The 10,923-nt window shown below is 32.3% G+C and overlaps 1 protein-coding gene across 3 annotated transcripts in view; it reads left to right on the top strand.

The window, feature by feature from the left end:
• The first annotated feature begins 8,901 nt into the window (after positions 1-8,901).
• LOC122539027 (UDP-glycosyltransferase UGT5-like) overlaps positions 8,902-10,923 on the top strand; it is a 24,669-nt gene continuing 22,647 nt past the window's right edge. The window contains exon 1 of one of the 3 annotated variants that reach the window (XM_043673598.1): positions 8,902-9,708. In XM_043673598.1, the coding sequence (XP_043529533.1) occupies positions 9,089-9,708 (620 nt within the window). In that variant the 5' untranslated portion in view covers positions 8,902-9,088. The remainder of the gene's footprint in view (positions 9,709-10,923) is intronic. The other 2 variants (XM_043673599.1, XM_043673597.1) reach the window with 2 other exon arrangements.

Genomic DNA, 10,923 nt, shown 5'->3' with positions numbered 1-10,923 from the left:
AAAATTGTTGAAGAAAGTAGAAAGTCTTTTTTTTTAAAGCTATAAACTGACTTGTCATCACTTTCGACGATGGCAGACTTTGAGAAACACAAGCGATACCAATTTTAGATTTATTACTTCTATTTTTTTCTAGTTTCTTCATCTGATTAGATATGATTCTTAAGATTATAAACGTATAACTTTAAGTTTCGGTATTTTCGATGACGATGCATTGAAAACGTTTTACTCGTTAATTATTCGTATAAGAGACGAAAGGCAATACCCTAATTTGATATTCATTACGAGACAGTTAACGACAAGGGTGAAACGCTTGAAACAGAAAGCGTTTCGTTGTTTCGCGGTAAGTCAAGATTCTTCTGATTACAGACGGTAAAAATGCGCATCTGATTCCTTTTATACTCTTTGCCGAGGAGGAGGAGAAGGAGCCTCTCCTGTTTTTACTCCCGCGGAAAGCCTGCTCGGTGATTTTGCCACTTTCAAGCTCTTTTTCCTCGTAACAAACGTCTCGTAATTAATAGCCGTAATAATTGGAGGACACAGCTGAAGTGGAAGACAAAGGATCCCTTAACATTCAGTCATTTTCATCCGGAGTGACATTTTCAATGAAACCTGTGCACCATTCTTATTCACTCTACGTTTTATTAACACGTTACAAGATTAATTTCGATCTGAATTTAACATATAACCCTTTGTGCTGGCAACTGGTTCGCGGACCATAACGAGCGACCGAACCGTATACAATAATTCGTCGCTCTCCTTTCCTTTTGGACTCGTCTCGGTATGATATCGCTGGATAGAAATTATTGAGAAGTAATAAAGTTGCCATTTGTTTTGCCTGGGTTATACTTAAATATACTTAAAACTGAGAAAATGTTGCAATTTGGAACAAAAAATTCTCGACGTGTGTGGCATGTCATTTTAGCGCAAAAGGTTAACATATATATTAATAATATGTATATTATGTATATTATAGATATAATATAGAATATTATATATATTATAAATGTAATATAGAATATTATATATACTATAAATATACTTAAAACTGAGGAAATCTTGCAATTTAGAACAAAAAATTCTCGACGTGTGTGGCATGTCATTTTAGCGCAAAAGGTTAACATATATATTAATAATATGTATATTATGTATATTATAGATATAATATAGAATATTATATATATTATAAATATAATATAGAATATTAGATATATTATAAATGTAATATAGAATATTATATATACTATAAATATACTTAAAACGGAGAAAATCTTGCAATTTGGAACAAAAAATTCTCGACGTGTGTGGCATGTCATTTTAGCGCAAAAGGTTAACATATATATTAATAATATATATATTATGTATATTATAGATATAATATAGAATATTATATATATTATAAATATAATATAGAATATTATATATATTATAAATATAATATAGAATATTATATATATTATAAATATAATATAGAATATTATATATACTATAAATATACTTAAAACTGAGAAAATGTTGCAATTTGGAACAAAAAATTCTCGACGTGTGTGGCATGTCATTCTAGCGCAAAAGGTTAATATATATATTAATAATATATATTATATATATTATAAATATAATATAGAATATTATATATATACCGAAATACGACTGTATCTTTAACATCATTTTCCCTGAAATTAATTAACAAGATAATGGCCGAAGAACTCGTCGTAATTCGTTTCGGTTCGAAAACGATGAAAGAAACTTGCGAAACTTGTTGAAATCTGTCACACTGAGAAGTTAATGTTAATTATATCCGAGTCGAAACGAATGCTCGAGCAAAGCATCGTTCCTTTGAACAAATAAATTTGCGGTTGTGAAGGTTTCGATGCCACCGGGAAACAGGAGACTCTCCCCTGGAAGAATGAGATTCAATCTTTTAAATAATTTACGGAATTTAAAGTTATCCATCTCGCAGGAAGGACGATGTTTCACGGGTATTCAGAGGAACAAAAGAGGAAGATTCATTGGAGCGTGTCACGAGAGAAGTTCAGCCGAAGAAAGTCACTCGTTCAACGTTTCTGTGCAACACCTCGGGGGAAGAGAAGTTGAATTCGCACAGCCGGGGAAATTAGTATAATATCGAACGAGGAGACGAAGGAGGCTTTTTTTTTGCCCAGGAATTTCAGCTGCCAGTTAGCCAGCTGTTCCTTAGACTTTCGACCTCTTGGCAAATCTATCGCTGGAAACATTTTAAGCTCCGTCGGGAGCTGTAATTAACGTCAAGTATGAAAGAATTCGAGAGTGATATTCTCGAGAGTGAGAAACAAGAGTCCTCGAAATCGCGAGTGTTTCCATCAACTATTAATTTAATGCAATTGTGCCTCTGTAGTAAAGATCTTTCCTTCGTTTTTCGGCGAAATAAATACAGATCTGTTGCAAAGTGTCAATTTCCTGGTTTAAAGATTAATATTGTTTTCATGTTGATTTAGAGTAGTATCTTTTTTAAAATATGTAAATTATACTGCTAAATAAATATAGATCTGTTGCAAAGTGTCAATTTCCTGGTTTAAAGATTAATATTGTTTTCATGTTGATTTAGAGTAGTATCTTTTTTAAAATATGTAAATTATACTGCTAAATAAATATAGATCTGTTGTAAAGTGTCAATTTTCTGGTTTAAAAATTAATATCGTTTTCATGTTGATTTAGAGTAGTATCTTTTTTAAAGTATGTAAATTATACTGCTAAATAAATATAGATCTGTTGTAAAGTGTCAATTTTCTGGTTTAAAAATTAATATTGTTTTCATGTTGATTTAGAGTCGTATCTTTTTTAAAATATGTAAATTATACTGCTAAATAAATATAGATCTGTTGTAAAGTGTCAATTTTCTGGTCTAAAAATTAATATTGTTTTCATGTTGATTTAGAGTAGTATCTTTTTTAAAATATGTAAATTATACTGCTAAATAAATATAGATCTGTTGTAAAGTGTCAATTTTCTGGTCTAAAAATTAATATTGTTTTCATGTTGATTTAGAGTCGTATCTTTTTTAAAGTATGTAAATTATACTACTAAATAAATACAGATCTGTTGTAAAGTGTCAATTTTCTGGTCTAAAAATTAATATTGTTTTCATGTTGATTTAGAGTAGTATCTTTTTTAAAGTATGTAAATTATACTGCTCAATAAATATAGATCTGTTATAAAGTGCCAATTTTCTGGTCTAAAAATTAATATTGTTTTCACGTAGATTTAGAATAGCATCTTTAAAGTATATAAATTATACTAAATAAATACAGATCTGTTGCAAAGTTTTTCTGGTCTAAAAGTTAATATTGTTTTCATGTTGATTTAGAATAGTATCTTTTTTAGAAGTATGTAAATTATACTACTAAGTAAATACAGATCTGTCGTAAAGTGTTAATCTTCTGGTCTAAAAATTAATATTGTTTTCACGTAGATTTGGAATAGTATCTTTTTTAGAGCAGTTCCGCGAGACTGTATAATATGTAAATATACGTATTACACAATTCGTGCATCATATGAATTAAAAGTCTTTTCTTTCTTCATTCGAGCGAATGGCGGCTACGGTAGGGAAGGTGTCGTTCCCTCGAATTGTTGCGTCGTAAGAATAATGGCGCGTTCCATTTACCTTTAGATTTCCCGTGTGCACCCGTTACGCAAATGTCGCGGTAACGCGAGTTTTCACGGTTGGTCCCTCCAACCGAGGTAACCGAGAAAAACACGTAAAGGAAACAACAACTTTTATCACGTCGTGGCGGCCGTGCGAATGTTTCGTATTTAGTGCATTGTGCGAATGGGCGTCAGAAACGTATTCTACGAATTCGACTTGCTACAAAATCGCTCGATGCTTTTTAAATGCTTCTATTGAAATATATTGCAAGCACCGTTCTCTGTTAATCGTTTTGTCAAACGTATCTTTAGAAAACGGTGAAGGGGAACATATTTTATAATTAATTAATTGGAATTTTTGAAGTACACATATGTGTTTCATAAAATTGTGGCGAAGTTTTTTGAAAGATAATTTGAACGATAATTTGAGAATAACTTGCGAATAACGAAATAAAGCTTAAAGTTATACTGTTAAATTTTCAGTATGTGCACTAACAATTCAATACGAAACGGAATACGAATAAATAAATAATATTGGTTTAACGTAGTGCAATTCAGTGTTTCGATCATTTCAATATACTCTCTGAGAAATGCACGTTGACGAGAAAATTTCGTCGGTCGTCAGTGTAGTAACTCATGCTACGTATCAAAGTCTGCCATAGTAAAAGTTAGTTAAAAAATCGAAAAAATTCCAGACTATCGTCTTACGGGGATGTACGTTTACAACCGTATTGTCGAGGATAATTCAAAGTTTGGATCGTCCAAAAAATAATTGATCGCACGAACTAGCGCGCAGTTGCCCATAGTCTACTGACACTACTGAGAATTTATTATCGCGCTAAATCTGGTACGTGTCCGATGTTTCACGGACAATTTCGCGTTCGAAAGTTCGAGAGTACGTACGTACGATAAGATACAACTGAGAGAAGTATGTACTACAGTTGCAGCTCCGGTGAAAGAAAAGGAAAAAGAAAAAAAGAAAAGAAGAAATAAAAAAAAGGAAAAAACAATGACGAAAGAACGACGCGAAGCAGTTAGGGGGCGAAGGGTGTAAAACGATAAGATGCGGCGAGCAGCAAAGATGAGGGTAAAGCTTTTCTTATCTGAATTTCAAGCGCCTGGCCTGTAAGAAGAATGTTATGCTCCTTGTCTCTCCCCACGTTGGGTTTCTCGCCACCAACGGTTGCGCGAGGAAAGTTTCGCGATATCGTCGACGACTAATTAAAGCACGGAATAAGAGCGAGCAATTAGCAGGGCGGTTCCATTTAATTTTCGGGGCGGCCGATTTAAGACGCGGCCGAGGAGGCAAGCAAGCGGCTCGTGGCATCGCATTATGCGTTGTACGTCATCGTCCGCGAAGCCGTATGTATATATATATATGTAAAATGAGACAGTGTTAACAAGTCATGGACCTAGAATCTGAAATATATATATATATGCACGGCTATTATTATTATTACTACTATTATTACTATTATTATTATTATTATTATTATTATTATATACTCACTACTATACTATAATAATACATATTATATATATGTGTATATATATAAAATATATACTATATTAATAACACATATAATACATATTATATATATGTGTATATATATAAAATATAATGTATGTAAATATATATACTATATATATAAAATAGTATAGTATACTATAAAGTATTATATATATATATATATGCATGGCTATTATTATTATTATTATTATTATTATTATTATTATTATTATTATTATTATTATTATTATTATTATTATTATTATTATACTCCATATTATATATATATAATATATACTATTATAATACATATTATATATATATATATAAAATATAATGTATGTAAATATGTATACTATATATGTAAAATAGTATAGTATACTATAAAGTATTATATATATGCACGGCTATTATTATTTTTATTATTATTATTATTATTATTATTATTATTATACTCCATACTATACTATTATAATACATTATATATATATGTAATGTATGTAAATATGTTTACTATATATGTAAGATAGTATATTATACTATAAAGTATTATATATATATAATAGTAATAATAATAATAGCCGTGCATATTATATATATATTTCAGATTGTAGGTCCACTTGTTAACACGAGCGCAATAACACTCTGTCTCATTATTATTTTTTTTTTTTTTTTTGTTTCAGGAGAAGAAATTTTCCAGGGAAGTCCTATTAACGCGTGATTAAATATTTGAAAAGCCGGTTCGAGCCGTTGGCTGAATTAAAATAAATTCTTCTCTGATTTTACAGGCGATTTATTTCCACGGGTTCTTTCACCGGGGAAGTTAATGACTTTTCTTTTACGGCCGCGCTGAACTCCAACATGCGCTCAATTTTGCCTATTTTCCGACACTGCGTCTCCATCTCTTTCAATCGCTCGATTCTAGCACCTTTCCCTCTGTCCTCATTGTTAGAAACATTCGTTTTTGAAACGCTTTCCCCGTCGTTTCTGATACCCACGTCGATAACAAAGCGAAGCTTGTCCTTTTAATTGAAGAACCGAGATACTCCGTCTCTGTCTGCTTTCGCTTCAGACGTCGTACATTAAGGTAGATTAAAACATTTGATACGAAAGTTGGAGGCTGTTGCTCCGTACGATATTAAATATATCAGGCAGGTAAGCGGTAACTTTGTTTGCGCTCCGCTGTTTTTATCCTTATTTTGATACAACGCGGCGGCAGTTGTTACGTAAGATAATTCAGAAAAAGGGGAAACTCTCGCCCAACGAATGTGAGGAGGAAACTTCGGCGCACATTTTTTTCGACTGCTCGTTTTTACAAACTTTGTGCTAAGACGGCGCGCGCCGCGCCCGGAAGAGTTATACTCCGGGTTTTAGATTCGGTTGCTGGAAGACACTGATATTTTTCTTCCTTTAAAGTACAAAGATAACTTCGTAGTCAGCCAGAGATAGGAGAATTTCCCTCTGGATTAAGGGTTGTGGTCTCCTTCTTCTTCTTCTTTTTCTTTTTCTTTTTTTTCTCCTTTCTTTTCCTTTTTCGAGCTCTTTTAATTGTTTAGTTAAAGTTCTGTTAAGAAAATCGTCCGACGAAATGTTTTCGTCCTCTCGTTGCTTGCCGGCATTGTTGAATTTTCAGTTTGAAGATATTCGATAGAAATTGCAAACAGTATCGTCGAATTTTCAAACGGAGGCATACATCGAAATAATTTCGTAGCTTGCAGGAAGACAAAGACACGTTTACTCGAGATTGATTCGACTATGCTGTTTTATTTGACGTCATTTTACAGAGAATCTCTTTTTCAACCACGTTCCGATTACTTGAAAAATTTCGTCGTGCAATACATAATTTACAGTACTGAAGTTTACGACGAATGACAATAGATAAAAACACGAATTAGTGCCATTTAATTGCAAAATTTAGATTGACAGAGACAACTCTTAGCTGTGAATTCCAGAATTTGGAAAATACAGTTGTTCAACGATTTCATATGTAATATAATTATTCTTACATTTATAATATAATAAATTATTAAAATGAAGCATTTCAGACTGAAGGAAAACACACATTATATGAATTGATCAACTTTTGTTATTCCATCTACGTTGCTACGTTATTCTATCTACTACTTTTATTATTCAAACAAACAAGAGGAAGCTAGTGAGCTTCCTTCTATTATCTGAACTACGCATATGGCAGATCGACGAGTTTGCCATGGAACGGGTAACATCGGGAAAGAAATACATAGCTTCGTTTGAAAAAAAAAAAAAAAGAAGAAATGGTCACCTTGAAATCTCAAAAGCACGTCCACTTGTCGTGACCATCAAAAGATGTGCGTCCCATTTGAAACAAAATAAGTTTCGTTCGAAACATTTTTTTTCTATGACAAATAGCTTGGGAGACGATTGCGTGGAAAGTTTCAAATATTATTCAATTTTTCCCTTTACACTCGTACACTTGCAATCGTTGCGAAATCCGAAAGTCGATCTCGAATTTTTACAATCATTACGATATTGCACCCGACAATTTAGAATTAGCATATTTTTCAATCGAATTGGACGCGCAAAGTGAATTCTTTTACACCTCGTTTTCCTTCCAATTCCTTCCCTCCCATCCTCCACTTCTTACTCTTCCGTCGCATTTCTTAACAATGAACCACTTTAATCCTGCGCGCGAGAAAAGAGTATCCTGTATTCCTCTCAGGCACCTCTACTTTCGTCGATGAATCGAGACAATTAATCACTACCGCAAATAAATAATCTTGATCTTTAATTCCTTCTGACTTTATGGCTGACGACTCATCATTTCATTGGCTGCAGGTTTTCTTTAGATTTTTACCGATCGAACGTCCATTAAATGGCACCTAATTCTAGGTAATTGAATAAATTGCATATAAATAATATCAATAATAGAAATAATAATATATTAATATTAATTAATATTTTAAAATATTAAAAATAAAATAAAATATTAAATATTAAAAATAAAATAAAATATTAAATATTAAAAATAACATGAAAATAATATTTTGAAAATATTAAAAATAATATTAAAATAATATTATAAAAGTAGTATTTTATAATATTAAAAATAATATTAAAATAATATTATAAAAGTAGTATTTTATAATATTAAAAATAATATTAAAATAATATTATAAAAGTAGTATTTTATAATATTAAAAATAATATTAAAATAATATTATAAAAGTAGTATTTTATAATATTAAAAATAATATTAAAATAATATTATAAAAATAATATTTTATAATATTAAAAATAATATTATAAAACTAATATTATAAAAAAAAATTAATCGAAAGAAAATTGTTTCTGAGGAATTATTATTGTTGCAGTATCGATCTAGAGTCTGAAGACACATGGCATCACGGGTATATTATTTATTCGTTCTTAACAGAAGAAAACTGAACAGCAAAATTCTTCAACAAATACATACACGATGTTTTGAACTTAAATGGTCAAACTTAATCTACATAGAAAAAAAGAAATCAACATATCAAATATTTCTAATTTTTTTGTTTCTAGCCTAAAATTATCCAAATTAAAATTACGTAACACCTGCGTGTAAAAATACTACAATCTTTTCCATATCAAAAATTTGATAGCCTCCGCGTGAGATAGCCTCGTCGAGATTTTCTGTATACAGGAATTTTTATCACGCCAAGCATGAAAAAATGATGAATCACGTAGATATCGGAACGACCTTGATTGACTACACTACCACAGTTCATTTCATCGAACACCGCGCTGATATCGTTTCATCGCTTCTGTCACTTGGTCAATCCACTCGTATCGTTCGACCTTCTAGCGTCGGAGAGTGACAGTATTGCAATATTCAACTTTATCCCTATGTATATTTTTTGAAAAATCAAACCTTTCTCTCTTTCTCACACACACACACACACTCTCTCTCTCTCTACCTCTATTTATTTATTTTCCTCCGCAATGAATTTCCTATTTGTTCTATCAGTGATCAGTTGCGTAATTCTCGGTGCCAATGGTGCAAGAATTTTGGCGTTGTTCCCGCATCAAGCGAAAAGTCACTACAACGTGTACGAGCCACTGTTGAAGAAACTCGCGGAGAAAGGCCATCAAGTAGTGTCAGTGTCGTCTTTCCCCCAGAACAGGCCACTGACTAATTTCACGGACATTGACATAAGCTCGAGTCTACCAAGCTTGGTCGGTACCAGGACGATACCAAGTTCGTTTAAGCCATCTAAATGGGTGAGATTGAGGGGAGTGCTTTCACTTGGCATGTCAACGTGCGACCCCGTGCTAAATTATCCAGCGTTGAAGAGACTTGTGCGGTCCGAAGAGAAGTTCGACGCGTGCATCATCGAACTTTTCAACACCGAATGTTTCCTCGGCATCGTTCACGCTTTGAACATACCGATCGTGGTCGGGGCGACTAGCAGCGTGACGCTGCCATGGACGAGCGACATCGTGAGGAGTCCCGAAATCCCCAGCTACATTCCGAACTGGATCGGCAGCCTAACAGATCGGATGAGTTTCTTCGAGAGATCTGCCAACCTTCTCGACTTTTTGCTCACCAAGTTTGCGTATAGGTAAAATGGATTGATGGTTGTTGCTAAGCACAGCGGAGAAAAATGTTGTACAATATAACGAAACAAACCTGAATGAATGCACCATTCATTTTTTTCACATTCACAATTTCATTATTTCTGAGGAATGGATAGTAAATAAAGATTTCTTCTCTAAAAATTCTATAAATTATCATAGTGTGTAAGATATCGACAGATTTTAACTCGTGGCAGAATCTACGATACTGCTCCACTTTACAAAGGAATGATCAAATTTTCCTCTTTCGCCAATTATTATTGAACTTTAAATTAAACACCGGGTCTAAGCGATGAAAATTCAAGAAATTGTAATATATTTCCTTCGTCGTGTTCGTTTTCACTCGATGTGCAAAGTTCAATAAATTGGCGAGAAGAAGAAGAAAAATCGTACAAGTTTCGATCTTCAAATCCACCGTGGATTCGGTCGTGAGAAAAATTTTTCAATGTTCCCACACCCTATGGGAATTTACATTTCCCAAATGGAAAAGTGTCTTTACTTTATCACCTATTACACGATGTAAAAACATCTCGGAAAGAAGAGGCTTGAAAAGAATCCAGAGGTTTATCAATATACTTCGATATCTCTTTACAAAATTATGACAGTTTTAATATTTATGGTGTTTGAAGTCGTTGCGCATATTTATAGAAAAGTACATTGAAAATACTTTCACAAAATGTCTCTAGATTGCTCCTCAATTCAGTTCCTCGAGCTACAATATTTATAACGAAAGTCGTTGCACATATTTATAGAAAAGTACATTGAAAATATTTTCACAGAATGTCTCTAGATTGCTCCTCAATTCATTTCCTCGAGCTATAATATTTATAGCGAAAGTCTTTGCACATATTTATAGGAAAGTACATTGAAAATATTTTCACAAAATGTCTCCAGATTGCTCCTCAATTCATTTACTCGAGCTACAATATTATAGCGAAAGTCGTTGCACATATTTATAGAAAAATACATTGAAAATATTTTCACAAAATGTCTCTAGATTGCTCCTCAATTCATTTCCTCGAGCTACAATATTTATAGCAAAAGTCGTTGCACATATTTATAGAAAAATACATTGAAAATATTTTCACAAAATGTCTCCAGATTGCTCCTCAATTCATTTCCTCGAGCTACAATATTTATAGCGAAAGTAATTGCACATATTTATAGAAAAGTACATTGAAAATATTTTCACAAAATGTCTC

Source organism: Frieseomelitta varia, unplaced genomic scaffold (genome assembly GCF_011392965.1).
Source record: "Frieseomelitta varia isolate USP_RPSP 00005682 unplaced genomic scaffold, Fvar_1.2 scaffold_188, whole genome shotgun sequence".
Taxonomy (NCBI): Eukaryota; Metazoa; Arthropoda; class Insecta; order Hymenoptera; family Apidae; genus Frieseomelitta; species Frieseomelitta varia.
This window is presented reverse-complemented; position numbering and strand designations above follow the sequence as displayed.